The sequence below is a fragment of the Necator americanus genome, chromosome IV (assembly GCF_031761385.1).
Source record: "Necator americanus strain Aroian chromosome IV, whole genome shotgun sequence".
NCBI lineage: Eukaryota > Metazoa > Nematoda > Chromadorea > Rhabditida > Ancylostomatidae > Necator > Necator americanus.
The window spans coordinates 3,296,294-3,316,786 of NC_087374.1; the positions used below are offsets into that span (position 1 = coordinate 3,296,294).

The window sequence follows — 20,493 nt, forward strand, 5'->3', positions numbered from 1 at the left end:
TTTTGTTCTATGGATAATTCCAGATATGAATCCAAAAAGGTTTACGGCAAAAAATAGTGTGAATAAATGAAAAATCTAGGATGCAGGCACATCTATACGATTACGGTTGTGGCGAGCGGTTGTTAATGTGAGAATACTTTCGTGTCAACCTGAAACGGTTGCACCTCAAGCATCACCCAACAAGTGATACTTTAACAGAGAGATAAAATTTCCAAAAATTCCTTAATAAACTATAAATCCAACGGATTTCACTAGTAAACAAAGGATTCAACAGCAATACATGAGAAGAAATCCTGAAGAAAAGACCAGCTTTCATGTTAGGTTGGTGCGGAAAAAATCCAGATTTTTTGCCCAATCAAAAATCTCAAATCCAAATCAGTTTCAACACTATTTTATGGTGACAAAGAAAAATTTTGCACGAAGTACTAAAGGTTGTCGGAAAGAATATTTTGAGCATTTTTTAAATATTTGTGCATGAGATTTAATTTTAATCGCTTTTTCTAAAACATAGTTCTAAGTACATAGTGACAGCAAAAAATAGGTCCAACCGCACAACTAAGTTAGTTCGACCACTAATCTGGGCATAACCTTGACTTTCCAATTACTGTTATCCATCCAGTATTGTTTGTTTATTTGTAGAAATCATCGGATCATTTAAGCTCCGGGAGCAGCAGTTCAAATAGACAGCCTACTCGATCGGTTGCTCATATGGAAGCGGTTCGTGTTCATCGAGGATCATCTCGACAAAACAGTAAATCCAGCTTGGAAACGGTATGTAAATAAGACTTACTCATATCTCCGTACATCGTTTGTTGATTTGTGGATTTCTCATTGACTTCCCATGACTGTAGAGCGGATACGGCGGTGATTACGATTACGCAGGCGAGTGACGCAAGCATTGGCAGCGGTGGATTGCGGGCGCGGAACGTGCACAGCATTGTTTCGGCGCTTTTATACGTTGCCATTACGTATTGATACAGGCATGCTTGAACAAGAAAAAAAAGCGTCAAAAGCAACGGAAAAGCCTTTTGTTTCCGAATAACACACTGAGATTTAGCCATATCCGCTATGAGGATGTTTTTCTGAAACCTACACCCCATGACTCCCAGCACGATTTAACAAGCGATTACTCTAATCGATAATGTTCTTCATGAATTCTTCTTAAATTCTCGAAATAACATTAATAGCGGGACTTCTAATCGTAATGGTCCCAAGGTGGATATGAAAAATTCTCGACAAACTCAAACAAATTTCGTCAAACTTCGTTCAACAAAGAATGCCAATGTCAAAAAACAATAAATTAATTCCTTCCACAGAAATATATTATAAAAGCAAAGATAAAAGCTAAAATTGAAAAAAGTGGATACTTTCGCCTTTTCTCGGATGGTGAAACGCTTGATACCAAGAAGATCCTATGGCTGGATTTTACAGTAAGTAGATAGATTTTGCGTGTAACTGGGTATGAGATGTTATAGGGTAACATTAGATTTCCATGAGACGGCATTAAAGTGGACAAAGTGTCTGGAGTTAATCAATCCGTTTGGGATGCGCCAAGGCGTTCACTTCGATTCAGAATCATTTAGTAATGCGTGTTCAATCTGTACAATGACTTGCGGGGGCTACCCGATTTGTCGAGTCAGTGTTTTTATCCTCCCAGACAAGTCTGGCAACAATTTATAAACCCCGGAGAGATAAAGGGCTCGGATGGCACCAGTGCGCGTTCGAACCACCGATCTGCAACTGCAGTAACTGCAGAACCTCATACCAACTGCACTACACCTTCTCCATATTTCTTTCCATATCTGATATCGTTGTCAATTCTTATTTATAATTATTATCGCAAGCGACCTATCTCTGTCATTGTATAGGCCAACACGCGTTCCAAAACCTGAACGATTACGAATTCCGGTGAAATGCGTTGGCGCATCCCAAGTGGATTGATACGTCAGTGACTTTATTCTTTATCCTTTTATCGCAAGCGACACGAACATAACAACACTGACTGCTGGATGTCGAAGACCAAAAAAGCAGGAAGAAAAAAATCCCATTTATGATATGTGTATGAGCTAACCTTTCGACTACAGCGGGGATCTTGTTGCACCCTCATTATTTTTCCTCTATCGACACACGTGAGATGGAAAAATAGGAAGAAAGGTAAATAATCTTGAACATCGATGAAACAACGAAATTTCACCAGTGTCACAACTGTTTTTTTTTACAGAACACGTTGAACATGTAACAGTCTTTTTCCTGTCATTAAATATTTTATATGATTTTTTTCCTCATTTTTCTCGGCCTCTTTCTGTCCATGCAAATACTTTGTAGTTCTCGTGTTTTGTGGTGCAGTTTGCCTGACGAAAATTTCATGACAAAATAAATGAAGTGAATCAGAGACGACAAACGATTGGTTAAAATTTGGAAAAGAAATTCTCGAAGTAGAAATGATCTCCCCACTATTTTTACCAATCCAATCTCATTGCATATATAATACTTTGTTTTACGCTACAGTAGACGTTATACAGCACACGATGGCCATTCATGTTTTAGGTATTATCTAAAATTCAAAATGGAAAACTTCCAACGGAATGCTAACTACTTCTTTCTTTCAAATATTTCAAAAAGTGTCATATGCTAGAACAAAGTTTTTTTTTCAGAAAGAATCACTCAACAACTGCGTCGTATCCATTGGGAAAGTCCAGCAAACTCATGACGTAACATTTAAACTTCTATGAAGTGTTTTAGAGGTAGTGCCTCAGGAATAAGAGTGAGGAAAGTTAGTCACCTAAATGACATCTGAGAAATTTGCTGAAGCTGAGAAATTTCGCTGAAATCAGATTGTATCTGCCTGGAAGACGAATCCGTTCAACAAACAACCCAAAAGAGTTCCTCACTCTTATTTCCCGATGTTCGAACACAACCTACCAAAGGTTCCTTTCAATTCGTTCAAACGTAAGGATGAGCACCGTTATTCTTCTAGAAAACACAAAATTTCTATTAGAAACATCTCACACACGAAAAAGAGCAGAAAAAAAGTTGCAGAGATATTGCAAGTTTAGTGGAGATAGGAACAGATGTGGCACCGTGGTGACTAGTCCAGTGAGCTTGTACGGTTGATGTTTCGAATCCGCTCAAGACCAACTATAGTAGGGTCAAAACGACATCAAACACGGACAGTTGCGTGAGCGGTTGCGCTCCGAAGCGGTGCGGTGGAGCGTAGCGGTTGGGATCGTGTAAGGATCCTCGCTACAGCCACCCATTTCTGCAGTTCGCCATGGTCCCACCCACCTCTCTACCGCTGCGCTTCGAGCGCAGCCGCTTACGTAACTGTCCGTGCTTTATGTTGTTTTGACTCGACTGTAAGTCTCTAAAATTCCACCGCGATAAATAAATTGATCCAATACATGTTTGAGATTTGTTATATCGATTGGCCCTCGTAAGTCATTCTATACTTCGCATATAATCGCACACGAATGATGATGATGGTTCTGAAGTGAAGTGGAATTGAAGCCCTTCACCAAAGACCAAGCATCTAACAGAACCGTGGTGGCAATAGCATGGTCTCCATGATGATTCCTTCTAGTTAGTTCTGCTCGCTGACTCATTTGTCGTCAATTCCTTCCAACAGATTTTCTGGCTACAACGATTTTTCACTGACTAAGAATTGATCGATGCAAAAGAATGACGTGCTCTATTTCGACATCAATTAAACACATACGAAAACATCAAGAGGAATGTTTGAATTAAAGGCAGCGTATCACGAAATCGATTGTGTTGGGATCTCTATGGGAAAATATAAAGTTCGGAATGGTCTTGAAAAACGATGTTTGTTCCTATGAGGTACATTAGAGCCCCTAGTGCACGCTCCGGGCTGCTCAGTTATTCATTGGTCCTACTTGAATACGCTGCCAAGAAGACCTCATTGATTTTCGATCACCCGCTCGCGGATGCGGCGCGGAGTCCTGGGAGGCGTGCCGTTATCACGTGCCTCGTAGGGACAAATGCCGTTTCCCATGCCGTTTTTCAGGATTATTAGGGGAACGGGTTGGGCCGCACTCATTCTCGTAAGCTATACCCGGAACTCTACACACGTTTGCCCATAGGTTTCCACACAACGTCTCCACAGTTTCGTTAAACGCTGCCCATACCTTTCTACTTCTTCGTCGTCTGTACACCTAATTGAACCTTAGCAATCCATGGGGGTTATCGCATACGCCAATTATGGATGTAGCGGACAGTTTGGACAAAATATAGTAGGGTCAAAACGACATGAAGCACGTACGCAATTGTGTATGCGGCTTTTCTCGAGGCGCTTCGGTGGAGCGTAGCGGCTAGGAGCGTGGTGAAACCCTTGCTGGCACCACCCATCACTGCAGTTTGCGACGGTCCCAACTCGTTTCCAACTGCTGCCTCCATCGCGCCGCTTCAAGCGCGTACGCAAATGCACCGCAACTCTTGATTCATGTCGTTTTGACCCGACTATATTTAATCTATGGTGAAACGTCGTGCACAATCGTCATGCGGAGACGATGACAGTTCTGTTATTCCACGGTATACCGTTCCAAAAAAAAAAAAGAGAACTGAGTAAGCCTATGAAGGGCGGAATAAGCACGAATAAGCAGAAAAACCAAGCACCATCAGTATTGGCCTAAACCAATCTCTTGTCCTTATACGCATGGTCATCAGTTCTGCACAATCGGCGGAATATTTTCTACACGATAAAGATCTCAGTACTCTATCGTCCCTCAATGTTAACGAGAAACAAATTGATAACCAAGAAGAAAAGAAAGACACTAATATGAGTCGTAGTCATGCCAGTCCCATCACTAATTCCAAGACTGATTGATATTGATTGTTTGTTTTGATCAGATGATCTATGACCGACATGACCACGTCAGAACATCCTATAACAACACTTCTCCTTTAGATATCAGGGCCAGAGCAATTAGGACTAATTTCGGCTCTTAAATGTATTTCTTTTGGTTGAGATCAGTTCCTCAGTGCAATTCCAGTCACAACCCATCCAAATGGGACCTATATTTTGGCGGAAACGAAATACAAACACTACTTAAATCCAACTTTAAGACTCTTAGTCCAGAAATTTAAAAACTGCACTCCAAGATCGTCCATCCTACAGAAACCACCGCAAATCTTCCTAACATAAAATCTGTCGCACTCTACGCTCTAATTATGATTGACACGACCCTTTAAAGATTCCAGCGGGAACGTTCAAAAATTCTCAACTCGAAGTTGAATCTGCATTTCTATTAGGCTGATTGGTACTGCTTTGTAGTTATTATTTCGGCGATTTGTCTGATTTTTACATTTGTGACTCGTAGTGTAATGAATCTAGCGTTCTTCGTATGATGTATACGTTCGTCGTTTCGTTTAGGAACAAGCTAATAGCATGGACAAAATCCCATTAAAAGAGGTGCCGGAAAAGATCTTCGATAAGGAACGGGCGATCACGTACATCCGAGGGAAATTCCTCGGTAAAGGTGGTTTTGCGAGATGTTATGAGCTGACGAATTCCTCAACGAACGAGATTTTTGCTGGTAAAATTGTCTCGAAAACGTTGCTTATTAAGCCATACCAGCGAGAGAAGGTAATTAGCTTCAGCATTTTTTTTTGATTTCTCCGATCTACTTGAAGTTAGGTCTATTTCACTTACAGATGACTCAGGAAGTGCAAATCCATCGTAGCTTGAGCCATCCGCATGTGGTACAGCTTTACAGCTTTTTTGAAGACGTTGACAATGTTTATATCACTCTGGAGTTGTGTGCACGTCGATCATTGATGGAATTGCACAAAAGGAGAAGAGCAGTCACTGAGCCTGAAGCTCGTTATTTTACTCATCAGGTTTATTTTTTATCGTTCACCTACTATAGTAGCTGACAGTGATAATGATCAGTTGTTAGGTGTGCTTAGCTGTCGATTATCTACACGACAAAAAAGTAATTCATCGTGACCTCAAGCTCGGTAATTTGTTCCTCAACGGCGAACTACAGGTAAAGATACTATTGTTTTTAATTTCTGACCTTTTTTCCAATAGAAATATATTCACATATCGATTGTAAAGGTTCCAATTGTGATAGGGGATGAGATCTCTTTGTAACTGTAGTTGTTCGCTCTTTAGGTAAAAATAGGAGATTTTGGGCTTGCAACCACTGTTGACAATGATGGGGAACGGAAGAAAACGTTATGCGGCACGCCCAACTACATAGCACGTAAGTTTGAACTGTTCAATTGGTTTGAAACTTGCCACACAATCTACCTTTTAGATGGTAATAGGAGAGTAATTCTTAAAAAAAGGGATATCCGTTTTTCAATCGTGTAATAATATGAACTTTGGTTTCCTTTATCCTCGAGTGGGTTTCATTATGCGGAATGGCTCCACATCCATGGTTTTCTATCCATTGTTAACATCTGTCGGTTTGAACTCTTCGCTCAGTTTTTTGATAGGTTTAAGGCTGCGGCGATGTGCAGCATTAGCAGTTATCTCGTTTTGTTGAGAACTTACTAACTTAAAAACTTACTTAACGTACTTGTCCATAATGCATTCTGGTCATCACATGGTCATTCTGTATTCCTACGAGTCTAACCCACTCTATATCTGTCGCCTCTGAGACAGTGGTCACTATCAATCTTATTAGAAGCTGAGATTTCTGTTTTGTATTCTCCACTAGTACATGAGGTTTCAGACGTGGTTTGCAAGTATCACAGCAACCCAAACCCTGCCATACAAATTGAAAAGTTAAATGGATCATGAACACTTGTCTGATCACTTTTTCCCCGAGAAGTTGACTCTTTGAATCCATACTAGTGAGAGGAAAGCGCGTGAATCAGATAAGTGATGAAGTAGCCTGGTGTGTAATTCTTACAGCTTTGCGAGTGATGAAATCTTCTTCAAACATTACCGGCTTAAAGAGTCTTTTCATCGAGTAGACCGATCAGTTTATTGTTTTTCTTATAACATCTGGATTTGCAGAAGGTTGCGTGTTTCGCGTTTCTATTGTGCAAGATGAGTTTCGAACTCCATTTATTTCTTAAAAGAATCTAACGCTGACGATCTTTTCGAATCCTGCTTTTAACATCCCTGCTATCTTTGCTTAAGACTTTTTAAGTGTTCTGTTACATCCTCTTTGTTCTCCTTACTTTGCTGAATTGGATTTTTTTTTTTCAAATTTTCTCTTGCTTTATATAATTTTTGGTTAGGTGTCTTTTTTCCAGACGACAAAAATATGTGGAGATACTGTAATTTCTTTGAAGTTTTTTAGTGTCTAAAATTGATAGACAAACTCATTTTCTTCGAGCTCGTTTATACACTTTTGATTCATACTTAATATTTCCAGTGCGAGTTCTGGAAAACGCAGAGGTGGCTAGTATGAACAACACTTGTTTCGACTAGGGTTTCTGTGTACAAAAACCGTGTGTGGGTTGTAGTAGTTTATCTCATGGCCAAAATTGCATTTGCATACCTGAGACTCATTACTTTGACCTTTTTACCTGTACTTTACTTTTACCTTTTTCGAAAATTGTAAGAGTCGAAGTTCCCAAACAGATCCCTCTTTCAAGCTGATCTAGCTGAAGTATAGAAATGTTAGAAATCACTGTTAAGCAAGTTAGCGTGCATAAACCAAAGTAGTAAATATAAACAATAGAATAGTGGTACACAAACTATTACCGTCATATAGTGCTGCACTGTTTACAACAACCTTCCAACCTTTCATGGCCGTCCTCTATCGCCTGTAGTTATCACCGCTGGCGACAGTCACTAGCGGTGATGGCTACTGGTGCACCGGGACTAGAAAGTGTCGACAGAGTTCGTCACCCTCCGCGTGCAAGTGGTGGTGAATTTTGTAACGAAGCGCCTCACTGCACATTGTCAGTCGGCCTTTGAAAAACGAAATCGCCTAGCAGCTGCGATGTTAAATTCTATGCACTTTGATGAGTAATGAAGTGATTATGCAGAGAAATAAGAAAGAGCTACTTCCTTCGAAGTTTTAGGGAGTCGATCTTGAATTGGAGTTGAAGAAAATGCTCGTAGAATGCATGCATTTTGTTGAATGCCCTTTTTTTGCTGTTGCTCATAGTTCAACTGTTTGCTATATGACCCTTGACTATGTACTGTTGTGTGATGAACACAGTGTTTAGCTTCCTGTGTGCTTAAGAAACAGTACAAAATGGCTTTAGAATCCGAAGCAAAAGTCAGCATCTCGTCAACTCACCCACTTAACCAACGCTTCGGAGAAAACAAAGCAAAATAAAAGAAAATTGTGGTCTAGGATGAACAGAAAAAGAAATGAATTCAAATTGCTTGTTTTTTCTACGTTTTGCATACCTACGGAACGTAGAGATGACGACGAAGGTCTTTACTTTTTTCCAATAGATGCTCTTTCAAGATCTTTTGGCACAGTAAACAGTTGTACTCCTCATTTTCCCTTGGTTTTTTTACTCTTTTTTTTGAAGATGATTCTTCTCAAAATTAACCTGTTAGTGTGCAACATTCTCTGCATCTTGGGTCTGGCATTTTCACATGCCGTTGTGCTAAATGTATGTATGCACGAAGATAATCAATGTTTCGGTCTTACTTCTTATTACTTTTGGGATTGCAGTTCCTCAAAATTTTCTTCATTCTAGTGGCATTTAAAAATTTCTGGACAGATATTTTTAAAAAGCGTTTATGTATGAAATAGTTGGATGAAGGAAACTGGTGAGATTTTCATATTTATCTTTTCCTCTATACTTGAATCGAGGTGCATCGTTTGCTTTTCTACACAGTCTTTTTAATTTTCTTCTTAACTAATCGCCAGACAACGATAACAAGAAAGAAACGAGTAATGGGGAGAGCAGCATTTATAATATTTGGGAAGTTTGGCACACCCTCTTATAACGGCAACCAATTGATTTGTAGATATGTTGAGGTGGAGATCTCATAGTCCCACTGAAAATAGAAAGAAAAAACTAGAAATTCGTTTAGAAGGGCTAGATAGTACTATGAGGAGGGAAACCGGAGGAATGCGTGGTGAAGATGAAGTTCAGGAATATATACGTCATCTTATCCAAACCTCTTTTCGCAACGATTTTCAGGGGTGAATGAACGAACGAACTCCGGAAACATTCTAGTTTTTCTTTTATCAGCGGTCAATGATCGAGATACAAAAAAAGTTGTTGCGGGCTTATCAGACGATGCGAGTTTGCGATGAAGGAACTAGTCAGGCTGCAAACCAGTGTTTAATGATTGTTGCTTTTTTTTCGCACAGTTGCACACACACGCAAGCATAATCTAATATTCAGGGGTAATAGAGTGCACTAAACTATACAATTACCATTATCTCACGCAAATTGTTAGTTTTTTTTCTTTCATAGAGAAAACCGAGGTACTGTGACATTAGCATGGCGCGTACGTAACGTTCCTTTAATAGCTCCATGTTTCTTGACCTCTGTATCATCTTCAAGAGTTCCCTCTCGTTTCCACTCGCTGCTCACGTTTACGCTTACTGTGGTCGTTTATGTTGCTTCAGCCGGATGCCTGATGTTTGATTTGCTGTAGTGATTTTTTTTTTTCAAATGCTTGCTTCGTTCATTTACCTGCAAAAAAAGGAAAGAAACAGACTTTGAGGCTCTCTGGTGGGTACTTACGCTGCTTTTCAGAGTTTTGCCGCCTCATGTCGCGTCATATTAAGAAAGATAGGGATGCAGCAATTATAATAGCCTCAATTGCAGTGTGTAACAAACGACTTGAAGAGGGTCGTTGCACATTTTTTTCTGTTGCGCCAGAGCTCTTGCGTTTTTTTTTTTTAGTAGAAAAGGGGGTTAAATGCTAGCCATCATTTGTTGTCACAGGTCAACAATGCGTTACTGACTGAGTGGTGACTGGTGACTTCACGATGTCCGAAGAAAACTATGAAAATGACATGTCACTAGTATCACTAGAGCGCACATGCGCTATAAATACTATGTCAGCCGAAGAACTGTGCTTCCTAACTTTCATTCCTACGACCAAACGATTCCAGGCCACTGTAGGTGCTGCCAGTGTCGTTGGCTTAGTCCTCACCTCGTAGGAAGTTTGAAGGATAAAATTTAAACGAGAATTCATTTGGTTCTCATTTGAGTGTTTCGTTTTTGTAGTGGTGTACTGTGTACAGCAACAAAGAGGAGTATCCAAATAGTTGAGTTACTAAAGATTGTGAGAAGAGATAAGGAAACGGCTGTAACGCTTGCTTGTGTGTATCTCAGCGTAACAAATCTCAGCACCACCGCTTTTTTTCGGGATTTGTGAATGTATTTTGAAACAATCCTGTTCTTATCTTTAGTAGAGAGATGTCGCATTGCAAGAGCAAATAATGAAATAACGTCAGCTTGAACTGACAAACAGGAAATTTCATTTTCTGGACAAAACATTTTAGCATTTTCCTTTCATTTGCTATCTAGTATTTGATTTGCATTATATGCAACTTTTGAACTCTTCTAAATATTTATTTGATTTCAGCTGAGGTTCTCGACAAGAAAGGACATTCATTCGAAGTTGATGTATGGGCAATAGGCTGTATATTGTACACTTTACTTTTTGGTCGTCCACCTTTTGAAACAAAATCCCTGAAGGTTGCTTTCATTGCTCTTTATTTCGCTATTCCGAGAGAAAAGCTTGCTTTAGGAGACTTACAGTCGCATCAAGTTGAACCAGTATCGAGTTCCTTCCAATGCTTCGCAAACGGCTGCACATCTCATTCAGAATCTACTTGCTGCTGATCCCGCCAAGAGACCTACGGTGAAGCAGGTAGATTTTCATATTAGAATTTCATATTTCGCTTATTTCTTGTATCTATAGCCAATACACCACTCTTCAGTGGAGTAATCATTTAGACATGTTTATTTGTCTACGCATTGAAGTAAGCCAAGGTTTTATTGAGCATTACTTTACTCATAGCATGACTGCTAGATTACTAATGATGTAGTTGGTGTGATTATAAATAAATATATGAGAATTCTGCAAAATTAGATGTTCGGAGAAGTTGCAGATTATAGATGAACGTAGTATAATGGATATTTAACTTCAAAGATTGTTATCTCATAATTTCATTGGTTTATCTTAGATGTAGATATTTTACGACCGATTTACGTACAGTTTAATCGGTTATTTTTGTTGAGGTGTTGGCACATGACTTCTTCCGTTCCGGTTTCATGCCCACAAGACTTCCGATTTCTTGCCTTACGATGGCGCCTAAGTTCAACCGTCATAGTGAGGTTCGTTGAATAGTATATTATTTTTTTAAAGATGTGCGAGGTGTTATTACTGCATCTCTGAGTTGAAATCTTAGCTGTTTCCTCATCTTTTCACGTTGTGGTGCAAGGTTTCCTACCTGAGATGTAGGCGACGTTATTGTTTCTCCTAGATAGTTCAGTCTTTGTTCAGGTTGGTGTCACTGCTCAACTTGATCGCCACGCAGTGCCTGCTGGAGTCCTCAGTCCTAAACAGCTTGTTAAGTGAGTTTTAAACATTTCCTTCAGTTTATTTCCTTTTCAGGATCCATGAAATTCCTTGTATACCCGACTCCCCTTTTTCAGACAAGATCTCATGACCGGACATGTACGTGCTCTCAACGCTGTACCCGAGAATAAGGCGGTTGATGGGGATCGCATCGACAGAGGTTGGTTACTGTCTTTTTTGTACTGGAAATCAGTAAAATAACTTGCTTCAGGTATTGCGCTTGCGAAGGTGCCGGAGGATGGCTATCTATCCGAACTTTATGAGCAGATTTCTTCTCTGCTATCTGCTCGCGTACCGGAAGTGAGTTATCCATTGAAACTAAAACATCATAAAGGTCGTTATTAGTAGTAACGGTCAATTTTCAGCGACAACTACGTGTGGAAGATGAGGCACCGGAGGCAATGCCTATATTCTGGATTAGTAAATGGGTTGATTATTCTGATAAGTACGGGATCGGCTACCAACTTTGCGATAACTCGGTATGTTTTTATATATTTCTATTATTTCTTTATTGAAATTTTACCAATTTTCATTTTAACATATGTTCTTGCTTCACTTTTGTTAAGTCTTCCATCTCCGAGGCTAAGGAGCCTTTCTGAATTGATGCTAGACTTATTTGGGAGGATATAGGGACTTTGTTGATCCCTGAAAGTTATATAGGATTCAGGATCCCTCGTCAACTTTTGTGATACTGAATCAAAATCGGACGCATAGGCACATGGGAAACTATGAACGCGACCTCACCCCAACCCTCCTCCGCCAGTATCCTTTTACCCCTGCATTGCTTATAGGAGATAATGTCTGACAGAAAGTCATTTATTTGTTACATCATTTTATCCTGGCGAATATAGTTATGTAGTGTAGGAGTAGCGAAAAATGTAGAAAAAGAGGTTTAGGGTGTTTGTTTAAGGAGTTCAGGGACAAATTTACAGTACGCCTATTAGATACGATATTAGATTAGATATTATTAGATACGTACGATTAGCCTACAGTCGGACCTGATATCCATGTTTATTATCAGTGATCTTGTTCAAAAGAATTTGTTCTTAACTTCGACAGTTTTATTTTCCTAAATATCGTTGGAGAATGAAAAACTTTTAGTGATGTACGTAAGGAAACATTAATTATGACCAGTATTAATGACCAAAAACTTCCTTTTTTAAACTTCCTATTTTATGTGCTGATTCCGTGAATATTTCTTTTGTTATTTTGTAAGGTAGCAACAACTTAGCCACGTTTTCTTAATTTAAGCAGCGATAATTGCAGGTTGGAGTATTATTCAATGACAGTTCAAAACTCGTTCTGGATGAGGCTGGTAACGAGTTAACATACATTGAGAAGAATGAGAAAGAGAACTACTACGGGATTGACTGTTATCCCGACAGCTTATCTAAGAAGGTGATGTTCTCATTTGTTCCTGTAAAATCCTCCCTATTTTTGTTATCTTTTTTCAGGTGACCTTACTGAAATACTTCCGAACCTACATGAATGAACACCTTATTAAAGCTGGAGCTCATGTTGTTAAAAAGGTTATTTATTTAGCTATAATGAAACGGTCAATGATCAAGAATACACAAAATGTATAACGGTTTCGAAATCGTTAACTGTGATATTTAGTGACACTCTTTTGAATGTTCTATTCTAGGATGGCGATGACTTGGCACGTCTACCTGTGCTTCGTTATTGGTTCCGCACACGATCCGCCATTGTATTGCACCTGTCTAACGGAACCCTACAAATTAATTTCTTTGAGGTTTGTTCTTTGGTGATTTTCATGACCTACAGATTATCCGATAAGGTCATTAACGTCAATATTCAGGATCACACGAAAACAATAGTTTGCCCGTTGATGGGAGCAATCACCTACATCGATGAGCAGAGGAATTTCCGCGTTTATAAGCTTTCACATCTACAAACCTACGGATGCACGACGGTAGTCTATCAATTCTATACTTAGCTCTTTATACATCTTCATCAGTACCACAGTTTTACTCGTATATTTGAGATTTTCAAATGAAAAAGGGCTCCATTCTTTCATTGTGCTGACACAAAACCTTGGAACCAGGGTGCGCTTACGAAATCTGAATTAGCACATTAGTTTCCGTCCAGCACATCCAAAGACTTGCGTGATCATCCCGATATTCTCTCGATTGCGGTTTTCCTGTTTTCCTGCAAAATCCTCTCCTCAGCTGTTAGCCAGTTTTTTCTCATATTTTATTTGTTGTGAAGTTTATTTTTTTGCAGGCCCTCTTGAGTCGTCTTCGATACGTAAAGACCATGGTGGAGCGACTGATGACTTCAACCAGTACTCGTCCTGGATCAATAAGCACTGTGCGGGTTAGACATCTTTCGCAAAAAAAAGTAGTTGAGTGAACGAAATTGAAGAAAAGACATGTTCTTTGAAAGTTGTGCAGCTGAGACTCTCTTCGAAGTTTCAAATCTTTACTAGTGATGCGCATTGCATTGCCTGATTTGATGAAGTCGGTATGGACCATCAAGATCAGAGCCAAACAGATATTCGTCATTTCACACATTTTTTAATGGTTGTTCCGCGTCAAGCGGAAGTTTTGGATTAGTATGAGGAGGATCTTCATGTGTCATCAAGTCGCCTAATCAATTTGAACCTATAGATGTCGCATTTAGCAGTTGAGGATTTTATTTGCAGACCCGATCGACATCAGCGCCTGGTTCTCAGACCGGCCGACCACAACTACGTCTTTGAGTCTTTTTTTTTTCGTTATATCTATCGATGAAAATTCGTAGGACAATGTTGTAAACTCATCTGCTCTCCGAGTGGTATATGCTCAGTGCGAACGATTTCTGATGACCTGGGTAATCTCATTGGATGCCAATGTTCGTATTTGTAAAGTAATGTTCGTAATGTGACTGATTCTCGCTGTATTGAATTTTGTTTGCCGAAGTCTATTCTGTCTACTCATGTATTGCTTTCATTTTAACTAACTAGATACTTTTAATTGTTAGAATACCGTCGGTGACTGTGTGTTCCTAATGTTGAACTGCGTAACGAACTATACGTAAGAGATCAGTTATTCAAAACTTGCATCTCATGATTACTGTTTTGAAATGTGATTATATCTACTGATTTGTCCTATAAGTACATATAAACTTGTTTAGAGAACCGTGAAGTTTTTGCATAACTGAAATTAGATCTGTCAAAATTGATTTGTAGATCATTACCTACAATATATTGTTATTTCTATAATAGCTAGTAGATAGCTCTCAGCAGTAACTCAGTTGCGGCGCTCTAAACGATGTTATTGTGATGTGCGGGAAATCCCAAGTTCTTTGACATTACACTAGGGCTATCTATGAAAAGATGGTTGTCGTCCAGTCAGGTCGTTGAAAATAATCAACTGATATAGAGTAAGGTAAGAACGACATGAAGCTTGCCGTGCGGTGGATCGTTGCGGTTAGGACCGAATAGTTTTTGTTTGATTTTTGTTTTGATTGTCTTTTCCAATCCAACTCTTGATTGTTTTCCCCACTTTTGCTAGCACACGTAGCACATTATCGATTTTTGAAAAACGCTTAAGATCAGTAAGTTATTCTTGTTAATTATTTTCTAGTGTGGTTACTTTGAATATGGTAACCGATGTTTCACTTCCATCGTTCTTCCATCGACGTCAGGCAATGTGTAGAGAGAAATACAACTAACATTTGCCGTGCGTTCGGCTCGGCACTGAATTACAGGAAGGAGGCACCATTTCTGCATGAAAATTAACTTATACAGAATTCACAAACCGACGCTAAAGTTGAACGAACAGTTCCACGGAAATATTCCTAACTCGCCTCAATCGCCAAATATTTCTTATTCTAATCACTTTTTTTTTATGCATTCGAGCAGTTCTATGGAATAAAAACGCTTCATCAATTGCACCTATGCTAAAAATCATTTCAATGAATTCATTCGCCTGCTTGATATTGGAATAGGTAAAGTTCTCGATGAGAAAAACTATGGATTATGATGCGGTCATATTCCAAACAATAACGTTTTCTAATATGGGACATACATATAAATCTTACGTGAGAACCGAACATTATGTCAATGGAAATCCAGTGTGGGTAAAGAGGAGATTGGGGTGGAGCCCACAACAACTTACTCACAAGCTCTTATTTCTGGAAGTAAATAGCTAAATCACCAGGGCCTCTAGAGGCTAAGGATCGGGTCTTAGAGGATCTATGACATGTAAACTGGAGTTGCTAAGAGAAAAAGGAAGGCAGAGTTTCCAGAAATAAGAGCGAGGTTGAGTGCCCTTCCCCTGATCACACTTCCCCCTCCCCAATAAATATGCATTTTTTAGAATAATCAAGTAATATTAAGTTAAATAATAATAAAAATAAACATAGAATAATTCACACGGAACACTTATGTGGTTTTGGACACTGAGCGCTAGGAGCGCGGTGCAAACAATCCAAAGATGAATACCTCGCTCGAATCACAATCGCCTGACCTCTGTATTTCTTGTAAATTCTTTGAGGTATATGAACTTTATTGGATTTGTGGTGTTATCAGTGTTAAGGAAATTCCCTGATTGCCCCTACCATTGTCGAATTAAGTATAGTCCTATGTATTATGCAATAGATATGTATTAATCGAATTGAACCGGTTTCAGGACCATGTCAGACTCGGATACTGGCAGCGATGATAATGAACAGAAGAATGACGATGTGAACAGTCAAAGGTAGTATTGTGGAAGTTTATGGAGTAGACCTATTGTGCATTTATTTATTTGTTTACTTATTTCTATTTGCATGTCCTCATTTCGTGTTTTTTGAGTCATAATTCCGATTCTACACCTTCACATCGGTCCGATACACCTTCACATCGATCGAATACGCCCTCACATCGATCTAACCATGATGAAAACTCTCAGGATTTGCCAAGTGACAGAGGTATCTTCCAATTTATTTTTTTAGTGAAGTTCTAGGACAGTAGGAGAGGTGAAGTAGTATCAATAACTGCTAGTTTTCTGTTCGGAAAGGATTTCATCCGCAGCGACCTCAGCAAATTCCTGGCGTGTTTTCTCTTCTATTTCATTCTTTCTCCGAATTGCTTCTGTCCATGTTTTGACGATTTTTTCCGCTTACTGCGCATTTTGTTGTATGGTGTATGATTTAGTTTCACCCTCCTCTCATTTTTTCCATACCTCATTCCGTAAGTACCATTATGCCTCATAAATAGGATCTTTGTTTTTGTTATTTTGCTTTCCTGGAGTTTCGCAGTCTTACTATTGTCAAAGAAGTGGGGAATTTGGGTATTAGAAAGGTGAATAATCAACAACAACATTTTTTTCTCGTCTAGGCTCAGAAAAAAGTGACTCCGAACGCTCATCAGCATCACCACGGAAAAACAAAAAGAGCTTGATTGATGATAGTTCCGAAGACGAGGTATTGTGATTTGCTTCCATTATTTGACGGTCTTTCTGCTGAACGTCTGTGATTTTGATCGTCGTGCTTCTGGCACAAAGTTATCAATGTATAGGGAACAAAAAGCGGCGGCGAAGCAGCGGCAACTGCTACTGCCCGAATCTTTGGTGATGATGTATCATCATCAGATTCCGATGACGAACGAGGAGATGCTGTCAAAAAGAAAAGAAATGAAAAGGATGCAGATGGGGACATGTCGGATGCAAGTGGAAAAAGTTGGTGATTTTGTTGTTCTTGGACAAGTTGTAAAATGGAAATTTTCAAACCGTGATAATTTTCTTAAAATTTTGTTATTTGTTTTGTTATTTCGTTCTGTCATCTTTTCAGGTGGTGATAGCATTCATGGCATTCGAATGTACCCAGAACAAGAAGAAGAACCAGAGAAAGAACTTCCACCAACAATTATTGAAGTAAGATATTTCTTGCAGCCTTTTGGACTAATTTTTCAAAATGGCGCTAGAGAGATGATCGTTGGGAGACAATCAGCAAATTGTTAACGTCGTGGTTGCCTCATGAGTACTAGTCTGAACTCAGGAATGTTCGGGTTCTGGCTTAATATCTGCGTATCCTCAAATGTCTTTAGATCGTTGTGTCTATATATTTGGGAGTCTTTCCTGATTAATTGATCCTCGTTTTCTAGACGACGATGAGCAAAGTGGATTGCGATTTTGGGGATGGTATCCAGTTTATGAAAGTATGTTGCATTTTCAACAGCTTCTCTTGTTTTGCGTGTTGGCTTTCATCAGAGTTTCATGATTATATAAATCCATGATTTTAAGATACCGAACTTCTTCTCTGTTGCGCTAAAACCTTTCGACCCAGAGACTTATGAGGAAGACGAGGACGACGATCATGTAGACGAGGAAGGTCGGAATCGCTTGAAACTGAAGGTCACAATATGATCTTTTTTCCTTTTTTTTTTGCAGACGAATCTCTTCCTTGATTATGTCATTCTTCATTGCTGTTACAGGCTGAAAACACTATTCGGTGGCGATTAGCTCAAGACGCTGACGGCAACGTTATTAAAGAAAGCAATACAAAAATTATCAGATGGAGTGATGGAAGGTATGTTTATGTCTGATCTGTTTCCTTCTGCTCACTATCTTCTGTAATTTTTCTTTGCACATTTCTTTTTCTTAAGTATGTCGATGGTGATCGGTAAGGAAGTGTTCGATGTAGAATCAGTTCCCATTCACGGCAGCATGCAGCACCTTTTCATCCGGCAAGGAACTGGCCTTGTTGCTCAGAAGATTTTTGACAGGAAACTGATATTTCGTCCTCATTCAACTGATAGTGAGACGCATAGAAAGGTATTGATCCACATTTCATATTTCCATTCTCATACTTCATATTTTCTTATTTCCAATTTATTTTTCTTTGCTTATGTACAAATCTTGCAAGGATTACGCCTTGTGGTTGCGTCGGTGCTAATTATTGGCTGACGCGTTGCTATTGTTTGCTATTGTGGAAGAACACGGGCATATCCCAGTAGATATGATGTGAAGATCGCGATAGCCAATCTGGTATATTAACGGTAGTGAAGAAAAGCAATGAAACTACCAGTAATTGTTATTTAGAAACTCTACTTTCGCTGCATTTGGGGGATTTGAGCCAAGAACGGGATTGGAAAGTCTTAGATATCTTCTTATTAAGTTATTACGCCATCAATAGAAAATCATCGCCAAAGATTTTGATGTCCTGATTTTCTCCGGCACCATTACAAATGTTTTTGCGAAGGCGCATGTTTAAGTAGATGTATCTTCCAGCAAATTACAAAACTTATACATATTCGACATAACTTGTTTTTGTTCCGAATGTTGTATCCACGAAAGTGTCTGAATCAAAAATTTTTTATTACGTTCCTGTTTTCTTCTTATCTCTATACCATTACTACCTACCTCTATTACTTACCGCAATATCGATTTGCTATCAGAGAAACTGAACTGCTTCGATTTATTTTTTTTTCAAATGGGTAAGATTTGAATTACGAAAAGACTCAGTATTTATCGTCGGTTCAAAACGACGTGAAGTCTGGTGCGGTTACGTAAGCAGTTGCCTTCGAAGTGGCGCGATGACGATGCGGCTGCAGTCGTGTTGGAACCTTACCTGTTGGTCTAGTGCGATTGCAGCTAGCGATGAGTCTACCTCTACAGCGCTACTTCGAGTTCTTCGGTAGTTCTGGAAGCAGTGCCTCCATCTTTATTGCAATTCTTTTGTTTCTAGCTGTCGCAGCTCACTCCGTCCATTCAATTTTCCGTTTTTTTTAGATAAATGAATGGATAATAATAATAGCACCTTCACCTAATCGGTTGTAAATTGCTGCTGGGAAACTTATCAGTTCACAAATTTTGCAGGGTAATTGCAAAATATACTATATGTATAATGTGTCTCACTGTTTTATCTGAGGTATTTGTTCCAATTAACAGTCAAAGATGGATACTTTTTACATCCTTATATTCGGCAGCTTAATCTGACTGAATAGGTCACAATGAACATGGCGGAAAGGACGCGTAAAAGTGGCCAAGTTCGGATGGTTGCGGAAGTTGGTTCAAATCCGGAACAAGCCAGAAGAGTAAGTCTGTTTTGGTCAGCGCAACCTTTGCCTGTAATTTAATTTTCACTCTCCTCAGGAGGCAGTTCGTAGAGAGGAGGAAGCCCTTAGGGCTGCTATTCGTAAGGAAACACAACAACGACGCACGAAAGACCGGCATCGTCCGAACGCTGCTTATCTGGAAGGCAGACCTGACTACTCAGGTGGGCTCTTTTAGTAGGTACATGTAGAGGGAACAAAGATGTGCGTTTGTTTATTTCATGGTCATTTCAGATGAAGAAGCTGAGCATACTCCAAGAGGTCGCGGTAGAGGATTTGATGCGCCTTTAATTGGTGCGAGCGACTCAGAAGATAGTGATGTTGGTCGTCGCGGGAATGAGAAGGAAGCGGAGGATTCTGATGAGGTATGTGCGATCAAGATCCTTGCGATATTGAGTAACGTGGAATAATAAGTCGGTCATACTAATTGTTAAGTAAATTTATTGATCTGTTTATTTACCCGTCAATTTTGCTGCTCGGGAAATGGTACTCTTCAGGATTTTTATTTTGGTTATTTGTTAAATATGTTAGTGATTTTGAAGCCGTCCTTTTTCTATCGAAAAAAATGAATTTATGAGAAACAGTAAAGTTACTAATTTATGCTGGTTGTAGTAATCTTTGGAAATTTTAATATAGAAAGGAAATGCCGGCTGTAGTAGTAGGAACCCATAAAATTAGCCTCTTTTGAAGTTGCTCTCGTGACAAATCGATTTGTTCTCCTTTTAAAGGAATTCCGAAGAAAGAAACAACAACAGAAGAAGAAGATCGTTACGAGTGATGAAGAGAGCGACTAATAGCGATATTATGTCTTCTCATCCATGGACATTTACTGTCCGGATTATGGTATCTCCAGGTTTTGCGAGTTTGAAACGTTGTGTACTTTGTCGATTTTTGACCTCATGCAGCTTCAAGCGATTAATAAAAATTTATTTGAAATTTCTGACTTACAACAAGAAAAAAATCCTCG

The 20,493-nt window shown here is 39.2% G+C and overlaps 2 protein-coding genes across 4 annotated transcripts; both read left to right on the forward strand.

Annotated features, from left to right (window-relative positions):
• Window positions 1-708: 708 nt before the first annotated feature.
• RB195_000278 (uncharacterized protein) lies at window positions 709-14,210 on the forward strand (the record flags this gene model as incomplete). Of its 3 annotated transcripts, none has more annotated exons than XM_064196525.1 (20): window positions 709-771; window positions 2,655-2,711; window positions 5,390-5,602; window positions 5,671-5,718; window positions 5,773-5,856; window positions 5,916-6,005; window positions 6,134-6,224; window positions 10,490-10,602; window positions 10,655-10,777; window positions 11,149-11,244; window positions 11,414-11,484; window positions 11,566-11,648; window positions 11,700-11,788; window positions 11,854-11,967; window positions 12,755-12,886; window positions 12,943-13,017; window positions 13,134-13,241; window positions 13,308-13,421; window positions 13,733-13,825; window positions 14,154-14,210. In XM_064196525.1, 20 exons carry the CDS (start codon window positions 709-711, stop codon window positions 14,208-14,210), a joined length of 1,914 nt encoding a protein of 637 aa, XP_064052405.1. The 3 variants fall into 3 exon arrangements, with proteins under 3 accessions (XP_064052405.1, XP_064052406.1, XP_064052404.1); XM_064196524.1 differs by having other exon boundaries at window positions 13,733-13,819; XM_064196523.1 differs by having other exon boundaries at window positions 5,671-5,856.
• Window positions 14,211-16,126: 1,916 nt separating this feature from the next.
• Window positions 16,127-20,320, forward strand: RB195_000279 (uncharacterized protein; the record flags this gene model as incomplete). The annotated part of the gene is made up of 13 exons (XM_064196526.1): window positions 16,127-16,191; window positions 16,287-16,402; window positions 16,812-16,897; window positions 16,992-17,151; window positions 17,264-17,346; window positions 17,577-17,630; window positions 17,716-17,826; window positions 17,907-18,001; window positions 18,078-18,246; window positions 19,419-19,508; window positions 19,567-19,690; window positions 19,761-19,891; window positions 20,255-20,320. 13 exons carry the CDS (start codon window positions 16,127-16,129, stop codon window positions 20,318-20,320), a joined length of 1,350 nt encoding a protein of 449 aa, XP_064052407.1.
• Between the last annotated feature and the right edge of the window lie 173 nt (window positions 20,321-20,493).